Genomic DNA, 25,821 nt, shown 5'->3' with positions numbered 1-25,821 from the left:
AATAACAGCCCACTCATGGAGATCTCAATAATTTGTAATTGGTACATTTAGGAATTGAACTTTTTGCAGATGTGTACAACAAACTTTGTTTGACGCAGATATTGTACCTAGTATTTCCGTTTGGAACTGCTTACTCTAGCTTAGAAGCAGCTGCAAAATACCATGGATTAAATCTATCGGTTGTGCTGTTCCGATTACATTTGCAGGTCTTTTGTACTTTTCTTGCCATGTGTGTCTTTCCTTTTTTCGCTGTAACTATACTCTAAATCCAAGTAAGTGAATGAGAAAAAGCATGCAGCATTTTCAAGAATTTAACACTTTCCACGAAACAAAATACTAATCACCAATTTGGAAGGCAGGAGACATACTGGCGGAAGTAAAGGTGTGAGGGCGAGTCGTGAATTCTGCTTGGATAGCTCAGTCGTTGGAGCTCTTGCCCGTGAAAGGCAAAGGTACCTGGTTCGAATCCCGTTCCGGCACACAGTCTAACTCTGCTAGGGATCTTTATAACTCCCCACACTGCACAGCATTGCGGCGGATACAGTCTTCCTGCAGACCTTTGTTACACTATAGAGCGGTCAGCGTTACTTACTTCTCGAGATGCCTATACGACAGGTGAAGGAATACTCAGAGATCGGGCTTCGGATTTCCATAAAGGCCAACCACCTTTTGAATCACTTTCAGTGAGTCACTTTCAGCTTGTCTAGATTCTGTGACTGCGGCCGGCGATTACAATGGCTACTAGCTGATGGTCGACATATTAAGATCAGACATGTGGCCCAATAGCGACAAAAAATACGATTTCATACTTTTATTACACTGTAACAGTGGCCTACGTTGAGATAAAATTTCTATTTTATGGACATTTAAAATATTCCACATATTTCTGAGAACAGATGAAGGCACCAGAACGTACTCAGAATTGTCTCCACAGAATATCAGCTCTTCATCATCCAACTATCGCGCTATCAAACTCAAATTTTGTAACAAATAAAAAATTTAAATGTACTGCAGTTTGTGTGTCGTAGCATATGAACTGACTCGCAGTCTGCTAAATAGAAATCATCTACGATGTTTTGTACCTACCAATTTCCACTTCCTTCGTCGCTCGGCGACCGATACCAGGCACACTAGGATATAGCCTCAGGGCTTCCTTTATGACCATCTCGAGGTACTTCATTTTGTTCAGATCATGTGTAGTTGGACGTCTGTTGGGATCGTCTCGAAATATATCATCCAGCTCAGCGAAGACTTTCTCCTACGAGTAGAGGGCAGCCTCAGTTAGATTCGTTCCACGGGCAAACAGTTTACACGCAACATTTCGCTCACATTCACAGACAAACATGCACTGTACCTCCACCTTCTCTCTCTTTTATTCTCTCTCTCTCCTTCTCTCTCCGTTCCCACCTCCTTCCCTTACACACACAAACACACACCCACAAATAAACCGAACACCAAGGCACAAAAACCGAACGCACATATAGATAATACTCTCACGAACTTCTATGCACGTAAAAAGAAGTTTTGCATCACCCCGGTTCGCAGAACACCTGAAGATAGACGTTGACAGTGGATATTGTATCAAACGCACATATAGATAATACTCTCACGAACATCTATGCACGTAAAAAGAAGTTTTGCATCACCCCGGTTCGCAGAACACCTGAAGATAGACGTTGACAGTGGATATTGTATCACAGATACAGTCCCTTTGACTGTTCACAGAGGTCACTGAACCTGCCCAAAGATGTAAACAACCATGCATGAGCAGCGCTTATTAAACAGAGGGCGTCCGACAGCCGATTAGTTCCAGTCATTCCACCAGGAAGGAGGTACACGACTTGTGTTGTCTGTAGTTGAACCATGCCTAGACGGTCAATACCGCGGTTCGATCGCATCCGCATTGTTACTTTGTGCCAGCAAGGGCCCTCAACACGGGAAGTGTCCAGGCGTCTCGGAGTGAACCAAAGCGATGTTGTTCGAACATGGAGGAGATACAGAGAGATAGGAACTGTCGATGACATGCCTCGCTCAGGCTGCCCAAGGACTACTATTGCACTGGATGACCGCTGCCTACGGATTAAGGCTCAGAGGAACCGTTACAGCAAAGCCACCATGCTGCAGCCACAGGATGTGCAGACACAGGACGTCGTATTACGACTCAAACTGTGCGCAATAAGCTACAAGATGCGCAACTTCACTCCAGGCGTCCATGGCGAGGTCCATCTTTGCAACAATGACACCATGCAGAGCGGTACAGATGGGCCCAACAACATGCCGAATGGACCGCTCAGTATTGGCATCAAGCTCTGGCTCTGAGCACTATGGGACTTAACTTCTGAGGTCATCGGTCTCCTAGAACTTAGAACTACTGAAACCTAACTAACCTAAGGACACCACACATATTCATGCCCGAGGCAGTATTCGAACCTGCGACCGTAGCGGTCGGGCGGCTCCAGACTTTAGCGCCTAGAACCGCTCGGCCACCCCGGCCGGCGGCATCACGCTCTCCTCACAAATAAGTGTCGCATATGCCTTCAAAGAGACAATCGTCGCTCAGACGTGTTTGGAGGCAACCCGGTCAGGATGAACGCGTTAGACACACTGTCCAGCGAGTGCAGCAAGGCGGAGATTCCCTGCTGCTTTGGGGTGGCATTATGTGGGGCCGACGTTCGCCGCTGGTGGTCATGGAAGGCGCCGTAACGTCTGTACGATACGTGAATGCCATTTTACGAGAGATAGTGCAACTACTGTATATCGGCAGCATTTTGGCGAGGCATTTGTCTTCATGGACGACAATTCGCGCCCCCATTGTGCACATTTTGTGAATGACTTCCTTCAGGATAACGACATCGCTCGACTAGAGTGGTCAGCATGTTCTCCAGACATGAATCCTAGCGAACATGCCTGGGATTGATTGAAAAGTGCTGTTTATGGACGACGTGACCCAACAACCACTCTGAGGGATCTACACCGAATCGCCGTTGAGGAGTGGGACAATCTTGACCAACAGTGCCTTGATGAACTTGTGAATATTATGTCACGACGAATACAGGCACGCATCAATGCAAGAGGACGTGCTGCTGGGTATTGGAGGTACTCGTGTGTACAGCAGTCTGGACCACCACCTCTGAAGGTCTCGCTGTATGGTGGTACAACATGCAAAGTGTGGTTTTCATGAGCAATAAAAAGGGCGGAAATTATGGTTATTCCAATTTTCTGCGCAGGTTCCCGAACTCTCGGAACCGAGGTGATGCAAAACAACTTTTGATGTGTGTTTTTTGTAGTATTGTACCAGCAATGAAACAGTCTGTATCTCAATGAATCCTCTCCAATTCGCAATTAAGTGCTTGGCATCATCACAAACGAAGCCGCCGAGGAGCAGTTGCCAACGGAATACAACGTACTGGTCGTCGGGCATAGAGACCACCCCCATGCAGTCACCGTAGTACTGTAGATCTAGAGCTTGCAGCCCTGTTAATTGCGGTTGCAGTTAACGTGCGTCCCTTCTTGCCTGTTGCACAATGTAGCATCTGCTGCTGTAGTGTACTGTGGCCAAGCAGCTCCTCTCCTTGGGGCAGCAGTCCTTTTGGTTCAGAATGCTCGACGTGCACGTGAAACAATGCTGTGAGCGATCCCAAACTCCTGGGCTACACTCGTCACGCTTCGTCCTTCTTCCAGTTTACCGATGATTCTTCCCTGTGTGAAGCCATCCAAAAGTTGTCTCTGTACCATGTCGTAATGAAGACCATCAGCACAGTGCACCGTAGCTGCTCGCTGATTGACACAGCTTGCCTTTCTCGTTCTTTCAACTGTCTTGTGTTACGGGACCAGCCCGATTTGGCACTATGGTCGCGCTCATCTCACGTCATGTGACGTCCAGCTTCCTACGCTTTATTAGGTGACCTCTGGTAACATTCTGCCGCACTTCCTTTCATTTCCATTGAGTTGTTAATATGTTATATTAATTTATCTATATTTTCTTTAAATTTTGCAGAGAAGTGGATGAGCGAATGTAGATTAGAAACAGCAGAGGTCCTGTAACACTTCCTTGTGGATTGCCAGATATCACATTTGTTTTACTCGATGGCTATCCGTCATTTACTACAAACTGTGACCTCTTTGACAGGAAATCACGAATCCAGTTGTACAGATGAGACGATACTCAACAGGCACGCAATTTGGCTAGAAGCTACTGGTGGGGAACGGTGTAAAAAGCCTTCCGGAAATCTACAAATATGGAATCAATTTGAGATGCCCTGTCGAAAGCAATCACAACTTTGTGTGAATAAAGAGCCAGTTGTGTTTCACAAGATCGACATTTTCTGAACGCGTGATGACTACGAGTCAATAGATTGTTTTCTTGAGGTATTTCATAAAGTGCGAACACAATATATACTACTAGCCATTAAAACTGCTTCACCAGGAAGATGACGTGTTACAGACGCGAAATTTAACCGACAGGAAGAAGATGCTGTGATATGCAAATGATTAGCTTTTCAGAGCATTCACACAAGGTGGGCGCCGCTGGCGTCACCTACAACGTGCTGACATGAGGAAAGTTTCCAACCGATTTCTCATACACAAACAGCAGTTAACCGGCGTTGCCTGGCGAAACGTTGCTGTGATGCCTCGTGTAAGGAGGAGAAATGCGTACCATCACGTTTCCGACTTTGATAAAGGTCGGATCGTAGGCTATCGCGATTGAGGTTTATCGTATCGCGACATTGCTGTTCGTGTTGGTCGACATCCAATGACTGTTGGCAGAATATGCAATCGGTGGGTTCAGGAGAGTAATACGGAACGCCTTGCTGGATCCCAACGGTATCGTATCACTAGCCGTCGTGATGACAGGATTCTTATCACCATGGCTGTAACGGATCGTGCAGTCACGTCTCGATCCCTGAGTCAACAGATGGGAAAGTTTGCAAGACAACAACCATCTGCACGAACAGTTCGACGACGTTTGCAGCAGCATGGACTCTCAGCTCGGAGACCATGGCTGCAGTTACCCTTGACGCTTCATCACAGACAGGAGCGCCTGCGATGGTGTACTCAACGACGAACCCGGCTGTACGAATGGCAAAACGTCATTTTTTCGGATGAATCGAGGTTCTGTTTACAGCTTCATGATGGTCGCATCCGTGTTTGGTGACATCGCGGTGAACGCACATTGGAAGCGTGTATTCGTCATCGCCATAGTGGTGTATGACCTGGCGTGATGGTATGGGGTGTGCCACTGGTTACGCGTCTCGGTCACCTCTTGTTCGCAATGACGGCACTTTGAACAGTGGACGTTACATTTCAGATGTGTTACGACCCGTGGCTCTACCCTTCATTCGATCCCTGCGAAACCCTACATTTCAGCAGGATAATGCACGACCGCATGTTGCAGGTCCTGTACCGGCCTTTCTGGATACAGAAAATGTTCGACTGCTGCCCTGGCCAGCACATTCTCCAGATCTCTCACCAACTGAAAACGTCTCGTCAATGGTGGCCGAGCAGCTGTCTCGTCACAATACGCCAGTCACTACTCTTGATGAATTGTGGTATTGTGTCGAAGCTGCATGGGCAGCTGTACCTGTACACGCCATCCAAGCTCTGTTTGACTCAATGCCCAGGCGTATTAAGGCCGTTATTACGACCAGAGTTGGTTGTTCTGGGTACTGATTTCTCAGGATCTATGCAGCCAAACTGCGTAAAAATGTAATCACATGTCAGTTCTAGTATAATATATTTTCCCAATACCCGTTTAATCATCTGCATTTCTGCTTGGCGTAGCAATTTTAAAGGCCAGTAATGTATGTTCCAAAGTTCTGCTGAAATTCGACGTCAGTGATACGGTTCTGTAACTGCTACCTCTTTTCTTGTATATTGGTGTGAACTGTGCAGTTTTTCCGTCCTTAGATACGGATCTTTCGTCGAGATAGCAGTTGCATGTGATTGATAACTATGGAGCCATTATATCAGTACAGTCTGAAAGAAACTTGCTATGAATGAAACAATAGTATCTCCTTTATCCTCCATATTTCCTCTTCTGCCAAATAGTTTCTATTAATACTATCTGTGTTGCCAGTACAAGCTCACGTGAATGTGGTTGAGAACCAGTGACAGTCCTACAGTGAAATAAGTAGTTGTGGTAAATTTTGGTGCTGTACGAGATGCACAGGAAAGGATAGGAAAGGGTTAACACTCACCTGGATGCCGGGGTGATGTCCGAGCAGTACCAAAACCCACAACATGCCAACAGACGTCGTGTCGTGGCCCTTAAAAAAAAAAAAAAAGAAGAGAAATGTGAATGTCTCAGAAACAGCTTAACGCAATCAGTATATAATTTCGGACTAGCTGCAAATTTGTGGAACCGCCGTCTCGGAGGAAATACGCGAGCTTTGGACAATTACTCGCGATAGGTTGCAAGCACATAGATTACTGAAAACATTTTGTGCTATTTCATTCGGATACAATTTGTAAGCAATTAAAAAGAACAGTTTTTACAAAATATGAATTATTCATTACCAATGACTAAAACCTGACAAACGTTAAATTTCAAATAATATTTCTAACATAATTGTATCGAGCGAGGTGACTCAATACCTGAAACACTGTTTAACACTATAATACAGACGAGCTGCCTAAAATTTTTGACCATTACTTTATTGTAAATATGATGTACTGCATTTGTTTCATTATGTTAATCTTTAAGCACTACTCGTATGTGTTAATTAGAAATGTGGCATATGCTATAGTCCGCATAAATTATTTTGTATAATGATATATTTATTCTGGGTTAATGCCATTAGAGAAAGTTAGGAAAAGCGATGTCGTGACTGAGAACAAAAAACTGTGTTCGTAGCACTATCTCTATACTGGAGTGTGACGTCAGAGCAGAGCGCGCTGGAGACTTCCCTGCTTCTGAGATGTGAGAGTGAACACACGCAAGTGGCGTGCGCTGTCGGGACTATGTGAGCTACAGCTAATATTAGCGAGATACCAAGAGCATGACGAGTGTGGGCAGAAGTAAGAGGCTCCAGTAACATCAAGATCCTGCCCCATAATTGGTCATTGTGAATTAAGGTATGGGGACCGATGGCCCTTGCAGTCTGGTCCCTTCAATCCCACAAGCCAACCAACCAATTAAGGTATGCTCGCAGTATTACAAGGAGCAATGCGAGCATTGTATTCGATAACGAAGACGACGGCTTAACATTTCAACCAACTGTAAGAGTGTTTTGTTTTGCGTTCACGTTAGAGAGTGTGTGAGACATTGCCCAGGTTCATTCTCAGTGAAACTTACTGCAAAAATAAACGTTGTATATAAAAACTGTAGGTATCTGATCTTGTCATTATCTTCAGTCATTGTCATGTATTTAGGGTCGTATTGCTTTCCTGTTATTGAGTATCCGAGTGTTGTTGTTTAAATAGCTGAAAGAAATGTATTAAAAACCATTGCCAGTTTCGTTTGTTTGCTGCTAGATAATTAAAAGGAATTAATAGTGAGGCTTCAATAAGTTAAAAGTGTTGTTCAATAATATTAGAGGCAGAGTCATTCCTGCTAACTCCTTGAAGACAAATTAAAACGAAGTAACTAAAATAAAGGGGGGTAGCACGTCAAAAAATAAAAAAAACGATTTTTCAAAAATATGCTTATTTTGTAGCGCAAATCTTCCTGAATAATTTGATGTATAAAACATATATCTTTGAAGAGTTATAAGGTACATAATTTGGTCTTAAGGGTATGAAGGTGCCCCACCACCCTCCTCTGAACAGCATTCTTCTGTCATACCTAAGCATATTACGCTTTGTAGAATTCGAATGTAATAGTTGTGCCAAAGATAGTCATACGTCAAACAAAGGACTATCGATATCGATACTTTCTCTGCTGCTATCGACATGCATTTTTTTGATCGCTGGTTTTGTTTGTTCTATGTTTTGAAAGGCGCGCAGTGTGGTGCTGTGATCTTCGACACTGTTTTCATTTTGCTGCGTTGTTTTGTGTTCGTTTGTGGCATATTATCGAACAGGATGCCTATAATCCGTTGCTTCAACCGTATACACGTCACCACGGCAACAGATACACAGTAAAGGGTGTTACAACAAATATGGTTCAAGACTGCAACCTCTCAGAGCCAGTAAACAACTCACCACCGAGTGCTTCTAGAAGGAAACTTGTTTTTGGTGCTAATGAAAATGGAGGCTGTGAATCCGAAGGTTCATGTAATATTATCGTTGATGGTAACATACTGTCACAATTAATATTGCACAACGTTATGTGCAAGCATTGCTTTAATGTTCAGTGTGTTTCTTTGGTGGAAGATAAGAGCGCCAGGAAAGGCCTTGCTACGAACTTATCTGTGATATGCAACAAATGCAACGTTGGTGCGTCTTGCATGACATCTAAAATCGCAAACAAAGGTTATGATGTGAATTTGAGGGTAGCATATGGCATGCGCTGTATTGGTAGGGGACAGAAGGCAGCAAGAACACTTTGTGCAGTGATGAATCTTCCTCCTTCTCCAGCGAAGTTTGAGAGGTATTATGGCTTAATGATTGAGGCTGTAAAAGAAGTTGCAGAATCTTCAATGAAAAGTGCTTCAGAAGAATCTATTGTCGAAAATGATGGTGACAGGGACATAGTGGCTGCTTTTGATGGTACCTGGCAAAAAAGAGGGCACACTTCATTGAATGGTGTTGTAACAGCAACATCTGTTGACACTGGTAAGGTACTAGATTTGAAGTGCTGAGTAAATTTTGTCATAGTTGTGTGAAAGGGATTCCAGATCTTGTATGTAATATGAACTGTAAAGGCTCAAGTGGAGGTATGGAAGTGCAGGGAGTCGTAAGCTTGTTTACCAGATCTGCTGCCTCCCGTGGCCTGCGTTATGTGAAGTACCTTGGTGATGGTGACAGTAAAGCTTTCCTTGAGGTTCAAAAGTCTGCACCATATGAAGCTGAGACTATTGTGCAGTTGTTAGAAGGTGTGGGACATGTACAGAAAAGACTTGGCACTAGACTTAGAAGGCTGAGACAAGATTTGTCAGAAAAAAATTATCTGATGGGAAAGGAATAAAAGAGAAAGGGTGACTGACAGACGCAGAAATTGACAAACTACAGACATATTATGGTTTGGCAGTAAGAAGGAACACAGGGGACTTGCAAGCAGTTTGGGCCTTATACTTCCACAAAATGTCCACAGACAATAACCCTATACACAACTTATGCCCAAAAGGAAGCGAATCATGGTGTGGCTACGAAAGGTCAATTGCTGGTGGAGAAGAATATCATCATAGGAATCCTCTACCAACTGCTGTAATGGAAGCCATCAAACCTATATTCAGGGACCTTGTAAATGAATACTGAAGAAATGCCTTCATGGTGGTACCCAAAACCCAAATGAAAGTTTTAACCAATGTGTATGGGAAAGATCGCCAAAAACCGTTTTTGTGGGAAGAAATGCACTTGCTATTGGTGTTTGCGATGCACTATCATGTTTTAATGACGGTGTGCAAAGCAGGAAATATGTATTAGACAAAATGGGAATTAAGCCCGGAGTGAACTGTATCAAAGCTTTGTATGCGATAGACAGAGAGCGTGTAGTGAAAGCAGATAAATCATTTTTGGAGGTCATAAAATCAAGAAGAGTGCATCATAGGAACGTGAAGAGGAAGGAAACTGATATCATCATCATCATCATCATCATCATCATTTAAGACTGATTATGCCTTTCAGCGTTCAGTCTGGAGCATAGCCCCCCTTACACAGTTCCTCCATGATCCCCTATTCAGTGCTAACATTGGTGCCTCTTCTGATGTTAAACCTATTACTTCAAAATCATTCGTAACCGAATCCAGGTACCTTCTCCTCGGTCTGCCCCGACTCCTCCTACCCTCTACTGCTGAATCCATGAGTCTCTTGGGTAACCTTGCTTCTCCCATGCGTGTAACATGACCCCACCATCTAAGTCTGTTCGCCCTGACTGCTACATCTATAGAGTTCATTCCCAGTTTTTCTTTGATTTCCTCATTGTGGACACCCTCCTGCCATTGTTCCCATCTACTAGTACCTGCAATCATCCTAGCTACTTTCATATCCGTAACCTCAACCTTGTTGATAAGGTAACCTGAATCCACCCAGCTTTCGCTCCCATACAACTAAGTTGGTCGAAAGATTGAACAGTGCACAGATAACTTAGTCTTGGTACTGACTTCCTTCTTGCAGAAGAGAGTAGATCGTAGCTGAGCGCTCACTGCATTAGCTTTGCTACACCTCGCTTCCAGTTCTTTCACTATGTTGCCATGCTGTGAGAATATGCATCCTAAGTACTTGAAACCGTCCACCTGTTCTAACTTTGTTCCTCCTATTTGGCACTCAAACTGTAATAGACAGAGTTAATTCACATTTAATAATATTGGTAACGAAGTATGAATTAAATACGTTGAGTATCTTCTTGTTGTTGTGGTCTTCAGTCCAGAGACTGATTTGATGCAGTTCTCCATGCTCCTCTATCCTGTGCAACCTTCTTTACCATACAGTAAAGCTGCATGCCCCTGGGAAAAATTACGGCTTTAGTTTCCCCTTGCTTTCAGCCGTTCGCAGTACCAGCACAGCAAGGTCGTTATCATTAATGTTACAATGCCAGATCAGTCAATCATCCAGACTGTTGCCCCTGCAACTATTGAAAAGTCTGCTGCCCTCTTCAGGAACCACACGTTTGTCTGGCCTCTCAACAAATAACCATTATATTCATTACGTTGAATCGTATTATATAGAACATATCAACCAATAAAAGCATTTTACAATCATAACATTCAAAATTCGAAGAGTAAACAGCTTTTTCATAGAGTAAATATTTTTCCCTAATTCACGTATTATACTCCAACTCAATAAATACTACATACTTTCCAAAGTAGCCTGTGTTCTTCCTCAGGGTTCAAGCTATCTCCATTCCAGATTTCATCGAAATCGATTCAGCGGTTTAGTCATGAAAATGTAACAGATTGAGTTAAGTTCGTATTTCTATTATTAATTTTGTTGTAAAACTGGCGTAATTGAAGAACATATATACGAACAACTGTAAGTATATTTTTCAGTGATTTGCTCTGTTCGCTGGGCACGTTCAACTGTAGATATATATTTTTATGGATTCTGTAGTAGTGAATTTAGTCATTGGTTAGGTGACAGGCTGGCAGCATGCATATGAATCACGTAGGAGCTGGCTAAATGGACGTCCACGTAGTGATGGTATGTCGAATATGGTACTAGGAGACAAATGACAGAGAATTATACACAGTGGTTCATTATATGCGCCACTTTAAAATTGCTTATCTGGAAGTCCTCAACCGATGTCCGAGATAACCGCTTGCCTGAAAAGGGTAGAGGATTGTTCTGAGTTTCCGGCATTTCCTGTAGCACTATTGTATTTATACTATCAATACCTTTCCAGAATCAGTAATTATACGCCCTGGTTTCGAAACACGTTCTCTAAATATTGTAAGGGGCAATCAATTGAAAACTAGACAAGTGAGGAAAACTAAATAAACCGTTTATTAATTCAAGAGTAATCTCCATACCTGTTAACACATTTATCCCTCTAGGACAGGATTGTCAATGAATTCATGGAAAAACGCTTGCGGTTGCCTATGGAACCATGATTGTACCTAGGCTTTCATCTCTTCGTCCGAAGCAAATCGATGGCCACAAAGACTGATGACCACAGCAGTTGAGTCCCATAGTGCTCAGAGCCATGGCCACAGGTTGCAAAAATATGGAAATGGCATGTTTCCAAGTTTGTTTCAGCTACACCGCAGAAGTTCCGCTGGGAATCCCTAACAGAGCCTTCATTCAGTCTCGAACTTACCCCTTATAAAATAAATTGTTACGCATCCGGTGAGACAGTGATGGGGTGGTGTATAACGAATTGTTTCCCTGAGATGTAACCATCGATGCTGATATTTACTGTCAACAACTCAGACTCTTGCATACACAGTCCAACTATAACTACCAGGAAGAGTGCATAAAGTGACGTCACTCCACTGTAACGTCCGTCCGCATTCTGCTAGACCGGCTAAAAGTATTACACAATAGCTGTTTTGAGTAGTCATTCCGCACCCCCCATATTCAGCTGATACTGGCCCCTAGATTTTCATCTTTTCCACTATCAAAAAGTCTTTAATAAACTTCCTTTCCGGATAAAAATGCGCTCCGAACATGGCTCAACGAGTTCTTCGCCCCAGATTCACTTGATTTCGGCATTCACGTAATCGAAAAGTTTCCCAACGCTGGTAGACTGTTATAAATAGTGAAGGAGAGTAGATTACTGATGATTTAAGTCTTCGTTATATGTATCTGTTGTGTTTATTAAACTCAAGGGAAAACACTGCCAACTCATGCACCAACCCTACAGTTTTCGTACTTTATTTTCCAACTGTCTGGCTCTGATTTGATTCTCACTTGAAGATTTCGACTCTTGATGTCTCCCTCACCCGAAATGCCCTACCCTCCAAAGCAGCGAGTTACCTCAAACATGAAGGTGTCCACTTCCTCCTGCAGCTCCTGGTCGTTGAGCTTCTGGCCGTCCTCAGAAGCTTCCAGTAGCATGTCGAGGAAAGCAACACGCCGCTTACTGCCTGCAAAGGTTTTTTAAGTTACATGCTGATTTCCTTACAGCACATGACACAGTGTTATTGTATCTCATTTCTAAACAGAACAGCACGTACCTACGTCGTCCTCCTGTGCTGCCTTGACTTGGCCTCCATTCGTTTTACGGGCTGCTTTCCTTTCACTTATCACCTGCAAGACAAATAAGTGTTCAAATCGTACAAGTAGTTTCTTTACACGCTACAGTCGAACACCATAGGAGCTGGTGCTCCGTCCAGTGTTGTGGAAAGATAGTATTCACTATTCATTGTTTGCAGAAAGAAATTACACTCTACTCTTCTTTTTTGGAAGCAGTGCAGAGATGTTTTTAGTCAACTGTTTCGCAGCTGACATGCCTTACGTTGGTTAATGGTTATCGCTTCCGAAGCTATAACTAAATCTAACAAATGAAATTTTTCAGATAAAAATTTACGAAAACGGTTTGCCTGATTGTAGCTGATATGGTCAAATTATCTGGCCATGGACATACTTCCACTTTGGATAAATGATAGGAACTGAGTAAACCTACATCAAAGGGATGTACTACAGCGTAAAAGTAATTTCTCAGTACTATATATTGCTATATGGGGGAACTGTTGACTGTCTATGCTGGAATTGTGCAATTAGTACACTCTTTGGATCCAGTGGACAGGGGCTAATTTTTATGTGGGTATTCATTGTCTACATTTTGGCTTAACATTATTTTTCTACAAATTGGCTAACTATCTCCGCTGTTGAAAAGTTGGAACGTCAAGTTACGAAGTGTCTGAATAGCGAATGTATGCCCTGGTGCCTACAGTGCAAAGGCGGGTCTTGCTCAATAAAAATGTGAGCGTTATAGAAATCAGTGTAACTTGGCCATATAAGATCCTACCAGCATCAAGAGCAATGAAAAATCAGAATGGATTCTCTGTATTCCATATGGTGAGAGAAGGTCCTTGACTGCTGCAGGATTGTTGCTAACTTTCAAACCGCGAAGTGCACAGGTTTGCCGTCAGACTTTTCTTTGCCCTTGCCCATATCAGCGCAGGGTTGGCATGGTTATTAACTGATTGGACGAAGTTAATTTAAGTGGTGGTCGGATGCTCTTCCTGTTGCTACTCACGCTACTCCCGGACAGAATAAGTGTGTTATTCATGTGAAAATGGGCGAAAGGTTTCTAACGCTTGTAAATCGTGTAACTGAGGTGGTACTAGGGTATCGACCTGTTATTCAACTATACAGCTGGAATAAACCAGTTAAAATCCACATACAGGCTGTCTGGCACACTAATCGTCGTGGTTATCCTACTTGCTAGATTCTACTGGGGTCAACGAACCTCCCAGTCCCGAAAGCAGTGCTTTAAAGTGAATGGCTTTATCGTAGGATAATATGTTTGCTGTCAATACTGATTGAAAACTATAGTCACTTGGAAATGGAGCAATGCTGAGGCCATCCCACAATAACATTGAATGGCGTCTCGTGATTGGATGAGGTTGTAACCCACTCTGACTGTCACAGGTCTTCTGTGACTGAACGGATTACAGTCATGGATACTAAGTAAAATCGGTGACACCTGGAGGAGCCTGTACGGCGGGTGCAATACACCATTGGTCAGCAGAGAGGCACAAATGACACTGCTATTGACCCGTAGCCTATAGCAACTGAAGGTGGACTCTGTCCAAATGGCAAGACAGATTTCAACACTCCAAATATCACAATACCAGATGTTACAAAGAAAAACAACAATTAGAAAGAGTAAAGTGGGGCATTCACAGACTTAACAATCCTCTAGCAAAACATGCAATCAATAAAAAATAAAACACAGCTACTAAAAGTTGGGCTCCAGTCTCTGAACTGCACAGCAGTTTGTCTTACTGAGCACTGCTGTAGAGAGACAGAAATCTAACATGTAGTGTTATTATCATATGAAAGGGCAAACTCTTACTGCAGAACTGCTTCAAGGGGTGAAGAATCATGCATTTATATCGGAAAAGGGACACAGTTCAAATGAAAACATGACCTCAATACAGCAAGTGAAGACAAACACATAGAAATATCAGCTATTGAGTTAACAGGGCTTGATGTCACCAAGAAATTAATCATTTTATGCGTGTATAGATCTCCCAGTGGTAGTGTGGAGACTTTTTTCAATAAATTAACAGAAGTTCTAGTTTGATCCCTCAAACAGAATTCTTAAAAGTGAAACCCACCTCCATGACGCATAGTACAGTTTCAAATATTCTGTCGTGCGTGCATTGCATCTTATACAATACGCAGCAACAGACTGTTCCTGACAAGCAAAAAAATTTGTAGTAGATTATTTATCTTTAGCTGCTGCGTTTGCTGATTGTGTTTGCTTTTGAGGACGTCAATACATCATACACAAAAACAGCATGTAAGAGGTAAGTCACTTTCATTTCAGGGTAGATCTCTCCTTGCATTATTGAGAAAACAGTGAGTAGTCGGGAATTTAAGGTGTCATGCTAGCAAGAAGGTTAATTTTCAATGAACAGTATTGGTAATTTCAAACAGTTATTGTATTCCGAGTAGTGAACTAATTTATTTTTGCGGATATTACAAGTCAAACGTTGTACTTAATATCAGGCAACGTTCATAATGTATTTCGGTACTGAGTTTTAGTTATATAGTTGTCATTGAGCTCAAAGTTAGTTTCTTTTGGCATTTAATTAGATTTATTTTCTTTATTTCAGATTTTGCATTTCATGAAGTTTAAAGCTTAGTTTCCCGACACTGTTCACATACGTTACACAGGACAGTCCAACAGTGGGTTTTGGTCAGCAACTGAACACGATATCTAAAGTAGTAAACGTTACATGAGGAGACAGTTTTTTAAATAAATGTATTCAATTCTCTCACATAGAGACAGTATTTTTTATGGAAAGCTTACACAAGCTTGTTAGTATTGGAAAAAAATGGTTTATGTATAGAGGTGTAATGAAGTTCCTGATATAGGGATGTTTGCAAATATTTTTCTGTTATTGTTTGGGAGTGCATGTACTGAAAAATATAGTTACGTTTATAGGTACCATGTAGCTTACGAATTCATTTATTGTTAATTTTTGGTAGTGTTTATATTGTCTCCATTCAGAAGCCTCATATTTTTGCTTCTCTCCTGATAGTTCGTTTGGAGCGGAAAGATAATGCCAGGCAGTCTAGATTTAGGGGAGGTTGGCATACGAAGTGATGATAGTGAAGTAGTAAAAGAGACTTTTGTGTTTATGGCCACAGCAATAAACGGAAATGTAGAAATGAAATGTTAGTCACATACTTTATTCTCACTTAATTCACTATTATTATTCAGTAAATTAAGTGCCACACATAACAGTTCACAATTTTTTCAACACTGGCAGAATAGCTTTTGAGTCTGTTACTGTACGCCTAAAGTGCTTGCAAATAGGCAGAATGAATCACTGGCATTTTTCATATATCTACAACGCATTTAAACATTCTTATAATTTTTTCAGCATCGAAAAGGTTATCGAATCTACGTCAATAAACGACTAACAGTACCCAAATCTATATGCAGGCTGCATATCAAGTGGTCTCCAAGGGCACCATAAATTTGATTTTCAATATTTCGCATATCTATTGACCAAGTTTAAAAATTTAAAAATGCTATTATAAGCTACACATTAGGAGGTATAATCTTATGTAAGTTCAACACAACAAGGTAACTATTACGTTCTCAAACAAAGTTGACACTCGGCGCGATGGCTGATGGGAGCAACTGTGAGTGGGAAAAGCCTTTACGGTTGCTCCTATCAGCCTCTCCGCCAGGTGTCAACTTTGCATGTGTAGTACTACGGTTGGAAACAGTGTGTGTGTCTCGAGGCGACGTAACTGACGGCGGGCAAATAACCGGCCTTTATTCATACATTATTTGAGAATGAGAGCCCGTACTTTCTGTCGCTTATCCTCCGCCCCCCTCTCCCCCCGGCAAATGTCGAAGAAAAAGTTTGCTACATTTCCTCTGTCCATGTAGTGAAACGACAGAATTTATTACTTCTTTACCACTAACTTTATTGGTAACACACTTTGCAGACAGTATCTACAGGCATCAACGAATGTACCTGCCAGTTTATAGGATTGTACGACACTCGATTGAGGAGACATGACGTCGTATACATTTAGATACGTGAAAACTAACATTTCCCTAAAATGCTGCTCAGCAAAATTTCATTAGGTATGAGGTTTTTTTATTCATTCTTTACTATCAACTCTATTCACAACACAGTTTTTAAGCAGTATCCACATAAATCACTTAATGTACCTGCAAAATTATATCATGGTACGACAAGTACAGTTCAGGTGATATGACGTCATAACATTGAGATGCGTTAAATACTAGCATTTGCTTCAAAAGGGACGCAAATTACCCAGGTTATGTTTATCCGGTATTTGATTATGAGAAAAATGTAACAACCTACAATAAATTTTATGTATAATTCGAAACCTTTGAAACACTTTTTCGCTTTTACATGCTTAAATTCAAATATTTGACACATTAGCGCACTTGTTAATTAATCAGATGACTGCAGCTGTTTTATACATGTGAGTTTGATTCTTTTTCTCAAAGAACCTTTAGTTGATACAATACAAAAATGCACACAATAACTGCAAGAACCGTATGCAGTGCCTATAAATTCACAGCACACAGATCTAAATTTAATCTGCAATAGAAACCAAATATGAGATTTGATGATGTCTGTTATAATTAATTTATTGGCCGAATTTCGTAAGGTCAATAAATTAATGTTTTAAGCTATATTTTGTCCTCCGTTTTTATCCATGTAAACTCAAGGGTAAGACCACCCTTGTTCCTCTGTGCCGTCCCCTGGTGTATTTTTGCTTGTGAATATACTTGAAAGAAGGACTTAATATTTTTCTGTAATATGTGAAAAACATTGAAATTTTTTCATGTGAAACGTATCGAGTGAAAAGGACAAAGATAATAAGCACAATTTATTATCAGTGGGAGACAATGACTAAAGAAAACAATATGAACTCTGTTAATTTTCCTTTGTCTGATAAAAGAGAAGACATTGTAGCTTTTTGAGTAGCACCGCTCACCTAGCATGACGCACTCTTCCTACGTTCCATATTAAGAGCTCTGTAATAAGTGTAATAATTGTTAAATTATCTAAATCGTTTTCAGATTATAATACGTTATTTTTACTGTTGAAACCATTTTTTATTTATAGGAGAATTGTGTCCTTTCCTGCAGCATCAGTTGTAGATTCTGACAAGATGTACGCAATCACAAAGCAAACGTGACGAATGAAACTGGACAAAGACTGCAATAAGACGCGATAGTGGCCCACACTGAAGTACGTAATAAACGAGAGTGATTACTTCATTTATGCTACACATGAACTGTACATGAACAATGCTTACAGCGCAAATCTGTGAGTAGACTGATGAAACATTTCGTATTAATGTGATCAGTGATGAAAAGAGACGCCCTGAGAATGCCTTTCAAACTCTTTGCTTGAATGAAAAGACACTCATTTTCTAAGTAACTTTAGAACTAAGTAAAAGAACAACCGAAACTGATGTAGGAATAAAATTGCTAGGAAAGCGTGTTGTTGTGGTCTTCAGTCCTGAGACTGGTTTGATGCAGCTCTCCATGGTACTCTATCCTGTGCAAGCTCCTTCATCTCCCAGTACCTACTGTAACCTACATCCTTTTGAATCTGCTTAGTGTATTCATCTCTTGGTCTCCCTCTACGATTTTTACCCTCCACGCTGCCCTCCAATACTAAATTGGTGATCCCTTGATGTCTCAGAACATGTCCTACCAACCGATCCCTCCTTCTAGTCAAGTTGTGCCACAAACTTCGCTTCTCCCCAGTCCTATTCAATACCTCCTCATTAGTTATGTGATCTACCCATCTAATCTTCATCATTTTTCTGTAGCACCACATTTCGAAAGCTTCTATTCTCTTCTTGTCCAAACTATTTATCGTCCGCGTTTCACTTCCGTACATGGCTACACTCCATACGAACACTTTCAGAAATGAGTTCCTGACACTTAAATCTATACTCGATGTTAACCAGTTTCTCTTCTTCAGAAACGCTTTCCCTGCCATAGCCAGTCTACATTTTATATCCTCTCTGCTTCGACCATCATCAGTTATTTTTCTCCCCAAATAACAGAACTCCTTTACTACGTTAAGTGTCTCATTTCCTAATCTAATTCCCTAAGCATCACCCGACTTAATTCGACTACATTCCATTATCCTCGTTTTGCTTTTGTTGATGTTCATCTCACATCCGCCTTTCAAGACACTATCCATTCCGTTCAACTGCTCTTCCAAGTCCTTTGCTGTCTCTGACAGAATTACAGTGTCATCGCCGAACCTCAAAGTTTTTATTTCTTCTCCATGGATTTTAATACCTACTCCGAATTTTTATTTTGTTTCTTTTACTGCTTGCCCAATATACAGATTGAATAACATCGGGGAGAGGCCACAACCCTGTCTCACTCCCTTCCCAACCACTGCTTCCCTTTCATGTCCCTTGACACTTATAACCGCCATCTCGTTTCTGTACAAATTGTAAATAGCCTTTCGCTCCATGTATTTTACCTCTGCCACCTTCAGAATTTGAAAGAGAGTATTGCAGTCAACCTTGTCAAAAGCTTTCTCTAAGTCTACAAATGCTAGAAACGTAGGTTTGCCTTTCCTTAATCTAGCTTCTAAGATAAGTCGTAGGGCCAGTATTGCCTCACGTGTTCCAATATTTCTACGGAATGCAAAATGATCTTCCCCAAGGTCGGCTTCTACTAGATTTTCCATTCGTCTGTAAAGAATTCGCGTTAGTATTTTGCAGCTGTGGCTTAATTAATTGATTGTTCGGTAATTTTCACATCTGTCGACACCTGCTTTCTTTGGGATTGGAATTGTGCAGTGTCAAAACCTTACGGCACGGACTGTATCAGTTCAGCGGTCAACAACCAATGTTTCGCAATCGTCGCGCCGTCGCGGCGCGCAGTAAAATGTAGCGGAATGTTGACCTAATGAAATACAGTCACGTGCATCGCTTATAGACGTGATAAACACTGAACTGTTGTGCTGTCTGCATTATCAATTACAGTACTTCTGCCAGAATTAGGCTACACTACGTAGTGATAACAGACACACAAACATTCAAAATTTACAAACTACGAGCGAGTGAAGTGTGTGAATCGGAGCAGTTCCCTTCCTTGCAGGCTAGTAAGGTATTAGCTGTGTGATCTGACTGCGCATGTTGGTCTTTTCATGCAGTTTGATGGTACGAGCTCCAGAGGAATCTGTAGCTTGACTCCACAGCACGGAGAGCGGTGCGTTGCTGATAGTCTTGCGGTGTGAGCTGTCTACCATCCTCACCACGTAGTAATGTAAAGCAAGATTGAAGACTGTAAATTTGACGGAAGCATTACTGATTTGCTATACAAACATGAGACCTGTTTTCACTCAAAATGTATGACAACTTTTACCCAAAATTGTGGACTGAACTGGTGATCTTGAACGAATATTGAAAACTTCATCACCGAATTGATGTTTTTCAATTAAGTTTCGTAAATTACAAGCAATCCCATATATATGTACACATCCTATTAACGTTTGTGAAAGAATACAGCACATATTAGGTTAAGTAGTTACAGGCTCTGGTGTGGTTTTAATCCCAGGTTTTCCACAGCCCTGTAACCCAGATGGGGGAGCATAGACGAGTATAGTCCTAGGAAGCCTACGAAGTATATTCCGGACTACGTCTACCTTGACAACACATGATAATAAAATACACCACTACTAAACACAGCAATAACGCAAATATTTTCTGTAATGACGAAAAGGCTATTTTACACTAAATGAAACACAAAATTTGTGTAACCTTGTAACCTCAAGTAATGCAAAATCAGCAATTACAATCCAGTGTACTCATGTATGAAAACTGATGGGACTGTATGTAATATACAAAATGAACTTGGCCACTTCGACGTACATGGCCTGTTAAGCCATAACATTTCATGTAAATGTCTTAAACAGTCCGTGGGGCTTTGTGCCGACTCCTTCCGTATTTTTTCTTGTGTATATACTTGAAAAATAAGGACTTAATATTCTTCGTGTGAAGTGCATCGAGTGAAAAGGACAAAGAGAATAAGCACGATTTATTATCCGTGTAGACATTGACTAAACAAGACAATATATATTCTGTAATTTTTCATTAGCCCTATAAAAAAGACATTGTAATATTTTGAGTAGTTCTGCTGACCTAGCAAGACGCAGTCTTCATACATCCCATATTAAAAGGTCTGTAATAAGCGTAATAATAGTTGTTTTACCTAAATCGTTTTCAGAATACAAGATGTTATTTGCTGCTGTTGAAACCATTTTTTATTTATAGAAGAATTGCGTCCTTTCCTGCAGCTATTAAAAGTTGTATTAGTTGCGATCTTAACCTATTGTTGTCCGCCATTGCGGTCGGCATAACTATTTTTAGTAATTTGTTTCTTCTAACACAGCTGTTAGTGAGGTAACTAATTTAGATTATACATTCACGAAAATATTAAAATGCCTGCGTCACTATGTTCATTTTCAATGTAAATTTTGCCATACTGGGCCACAAATATCGAATCACTTATTCATTACTCAGGCATCATTACAGAGAGCTATAACTAAATATGCTTCCTGCAATTAAATTCAACAAATCAGTGCGTTACTAATAAATATACATACAAACGAAACCTAAAATTTCAACCCCTGAGAACAAACAAGATCATGTTCCAATGTTGTTTTTGCTTTTGTATGCAATAATTGCAATAATGTACCTGTACATTGTCGTAACTTCATTAATAGGAAATAATTATAATCAGTTATGTGGCATACCGAAGCGTTAGGTGTAATAAGTCTGTGTTAACATTTTTACTATTTAAAAGATTGTAAGAAGATCTATGATAAAATAACTAACCATTGTCTGTTTAAAACACAATTTCATACAATACATTACGATTACACCATTCACCACAGACTCTCTCTCTCTCTCTCTCTCTCTCTCTCCTTCTATTTACACTCCACCATCCATGTGACAGGCGCTAAAGCTGCCACTACTCATTCCACAATAGTTCCTTGAATAATCTATGTTCTACTGTCTCTAGATATGTCGTTCTCTGAGACTGAATAATAAACTGCAATACCTCCACATTCGTGACAAGATGGTTCTCACACTGGCAGAAGAAGGAGATTGTAGGCTCACTTCCAGTACTTTAAATGGGCTCATAACCCCTTTTCAAGTATAGGTTTACGTTTTGTTGGGGTATTATCCATGTTTTACGAGTGGTATGAATTCCAGATGGTACTTTTATTAATTCACTAATGGCACAAACTGTTCAATGTAACACTATTGTAAGAATTTAAAGATTGCCTAATAATACAGGAGAGAAGGAGAGAAAGCTAATTAAAACATGGAAGGAACACAATTTCAGTACCTTCTTTGTAAAACCATGTAAGACATGCAGCTGGTTGTAGAACTCTTTTCCTGTCGGGCTCCTTTTAAAGATGAACTCAGGGTACAACCATGGATTAAGCATTCTTTCTATGGTTAGTGCGCTGATCCTGTAAAGAATAACAACTACCCAAAGTTAAAACTTTAGTCTCATTGTGAAGCATGAATGACTTTTTTTGGGTAATTACCTTTTTAGGTCATATGAAGACTCTTATTGGGTTGATGTGATACAGGTAATCTTACAGACCACTTAAAACTATTAATTTCTGTATGTATATAAGAGCTGCCTACTCACAAATGGCGGTATAAAACTTCGGTTTAGTAACTAATATCTCTTTCAATAATACAATGTTTATATTAGTTACAGCATTGAAGCACTAGCTTAGTAGTGAGGTACTTTAGATAACTAGCAGATGACTACTTTGATGCAGTACCATCATCCACTTAAAAAACAATGTTCACCTTAAATAAGAATATTGAGACAATTGCAATCAACACTGGAAACGGTGGAAGGTACAGTAATGCAATGATAGCTGTAATGTGATGGACTTACTTTTCAAACACATACCTGTAAATGGCGTTAACATAAGCTGATTGTGTCTCATGCTGAGCGTTGACTGATGTTCCCATTGCTGTTTCTGGTCACAATGAGAAAGAAATACAGTATCAGCATTTTAAAACATTTAAAAATGAAAACGCATGATGGTTCAGAATTATAAGTCCTATATTCTTATAAACTATGAAAGTTTCACATGATGTAGGAGTAGGTTTCATTGGTGCTACACTATTCTGTCAATGTCGTATTTTTGTGTTGAATTAACTTTATAGCTTAGGTCTACATAAAAAGTAGCATCAATGCCCATTACACATACACAAAACTTGTGTATGAGACGTAGAAATATTAAGAAATGTCACATAATATGGTAATATGCATATAAATAAAATCCTGTTAACTATAAGAGATTTTAAGGCCTACTTTGCAAAATTCTAGTTTAGCTTGTAGCATTAAATGGTGAACCAAAGGGACAAACTGTATAATGTCAACAGCCAACAGTTCAGAGATACATAAAAGTCCTCCAAGATTGTTTTGTGTTCTCAGTTCTTTAGTGAGAATTTTGGTGAAAACTTAGCAACTGCAAAAACCATATAGTAGACATTCTAAAACATTTAGACTTGGCTGCTTTTGCCATCATAATAATTGTCAACTTTTGAAATACAGATCTCAGTAAGTTAACATATTTTGCTTACTTTCATTTGCTGATGTCTTATTGGATATGGTTCAGAGGTAATTACGCATTTAGTCAACAAGTATTAATTGAACAAAAGAAATCAATTGGAATTGCAGGTAGGTTTCACCTAACTTGTAGGCAACTTTGTAAGCAGCTGGGAATATTAAGCAGAGCCTCACATTACAATTGTTCATTTATGAAGTTTGTTATCAACATTCCATCTCAGTTTGAGAGAAACAAAAATATTCACAAGTACAACATTAAAAAAAAATCTGCACTGCTCTTCAGTGAATATAACTTTGGCACACAGTTATAAGACCTTTTGACAGTCCACCTATGGAAGTAAAATGTCTGACAGACAGTTTATGCAGTTTGAAATGTAGATTAAATACTATGTATTTGCTTATAAAATAACATTTTCTGCTATGAGTCACGATTTTCTTTATATTTACTTTTTGCAAATGAGTTTCTAAAACGAAGTACATTTTTCATGCATTATGCCAATTATTTTTGATGTTTCCAAAACGAGATGCTACAGTGCCTTGAAGATTTTACTGTACTATATCATCATCCTCAATTTTACAATTAATTGCCGACTTCAATAAAGCCCCTTAGTGACGAATTTGAAAGAATTTGGGAAAAGACATCTGCATACAGTTTTCTTCTGGACCACATTTATTAAACACCGCACACAATTTACTGTGCACAGTATGTATGGAAAACAGTAAAGGAACAAAAACCAAACAGCTCCATACATCTGGTGTGGAAATCTGAGATATTTCTCCTAGGTAAAACATGGAACATTCCTGGCATGTTATTTGATATATTCCAGAATCTGAACATAGGTCTTGATTACAGTTTACGTTACGTTTGAGTTTCTTTTGTAGTTGATTACATTTGTACCTCTTAATATTTGAAGATATTTGCAATCTTTTGAGATACATTGTCAAAGCATAGGGATGCGAGATATACATTTGTTATTCACATAGCGAAACAGATCGCAATTCCGAATTATTACACAGCTTCCATGATTGAATCAGTCCTATGCAACATAAAGAGAGACACATATAAACACCACAGAAGAAAAAGAGGAAAAAAACATGCGTATATCTGCCATTCCATACATAGGCAATATCTCACAATACTTTAGAAAATCTTCGAAAACAACAAACCAAAAACAGGATTCTCTTCATCTAATAAACTAAAATAGAAACTAATAATAATGAAAAGCATTACCATAACCAATATTCAGATTCTAAATCTGAATATAAAAAATAACATGCCAAGAATGCCCCATGTTCTACCTATAGCAAAGGCATCCGAGATTTCCACTTTAAAGCCTACACACAGACACAGCGTCAGCAATAGTCACACAATACAGGATCCCATTTGGAAATGTATAGCAAAATGTCAAAGTACTTCACAAACTAAATATATGTCATAAAACAGATATATTGGGAAAAACAGGAGATATATTCAAGTAAAAAAGCTATGAAGACAAAATATTAAACGAAAAACTGGGAAGTAATGAAAGAATTACTTCAGAGTTAGTATCTTTAAATAAGAAAGGAAAGCAATACATATTACTAAAAACCTATTTAAATACATAATTGAAATAGATATAAACAAATAATGATCCTGATTATTCAGAGTAATACCGTCTGTACGAAAGACTAATGTATCAACTCGTGTGGAAGATCCATAGCGTTTCATCTGTTGGGTATGTGTAAGAATATCTTTGTGACTGCTTTATTTTTCTATGTTTGCTGTCTTCAACGTGTACTGTGCACAGTGTGAAATGTTTAATATGTGTGAGCTTCTACTTCAGTGAACTACAAGAAAACTTTAAGCTGAAGTTTTTCCGAATTCGCTGTTAACTCTATACAGAAATCACACACACACACACACACACACACACATATATATATATATACACTCCTGGAAATTGAAATAAGAACGCCGTGAATTCATTGTCCCAGGAAGGGGAAACTTTATTGACACATTCCTGGGGTCAGATACATCACATGATCACACTGACAGAACCACAGGCACATAGACACAGGCAACAGAGCATGCACAATGTCGGCACTAGTACAGTGTATATCCACCTTTCGCAGCAATGCAGGCTGCTATTCTCCCATGGAGACGATCGTAGAGATGCTGGATGTAGTCCTGTGGAACGGCTTGCCATGCCATTTCCACCTGGCGCCTCAGTTGGACCAGCGTTCGTGCTGGACGTGCAGACCGCGTGAGACGACGCTTCATCCAGTCCCAAACATGCTCAATGGGGGACAGATCCGGAGACCTTGCTGGCCAGGGTAGTTGACTTACACCTTCTAGAGCACGTTGGGTGGCAGGGGATACATGCGGACGTGCATTGTCCTGTTGGAACAGCAAGTTCCCTTACCGGTCTAGGAATGGTAGAACGATGGATTCGATGACGGTTTGGATGTACCGTGCACTATTCAGTGTC

The 25,821-nt window shown here is 40.3% G+C and overlaps 1 protein-coding gene across 2 annotated transcripts in view; it reads right to left on the bottom strand.

The window, feature by feature from the left end:
* The window catches only part of LOC126095282 (cytochrome P450 4C1-like), a 355,750-nt gene that overhangs the window by 18,893 nt on the left and 311,036 nt on the right, over positions 1-25,821 (bottom strand). The window contains exons 5-10 of one of the 2 annotated variants that reach the window (XM_049910044.1): positions 22,688-22,757; positions 22,103-22,229; positions 12,714-12,786; positions 12,514-12,623; positions 6,198-6,266; positions 1,087-1,258 (exon numbers count right to left, since the gene is read on the bottom strand). The exons of the other annotated variant lie outside the window; for it this stretch is intronic. Of the exons in view, the coding sequence (XP_049766001.1) occupies positions 1,087-1,258; positions 6,198-6,266; positions 12,514-12,623; positions 12,714-12,786; positions 22,103-22,229; positions 22,688-22,757 (621 nt within the window). The remainder of the gene's footprint in view (positions 1-1,086; positions 1,259-6,197; positions 6,267-12,513; positions 12,624-12,713; positions 12,787-22,102; positions 22,230-22,687; positions 22,758-25,821) is intronic. 2 annotated transcript variants of the gene reach the window in all.

This window comes from Schistocerca cancellata, chromosome 8, assembly GCF_023864275.1.
Source record: "Schistocerca cancellata isolate TAMUIC-IGC-003103 chromosome 8, iqSchCanc2.1, whole genome shotgun sequence".
NCBI lineage: Eukaryota > Metazoa > Arthropoda > Insecta > Orthoptera > Acrididae > Schistocerca > Schistocerca cancellata.
The sequence above is the reverse complement of the archived record's forward strand: the minus strand, read 5'-3'. Positions and strand labels throughout refer to the sequence as shown.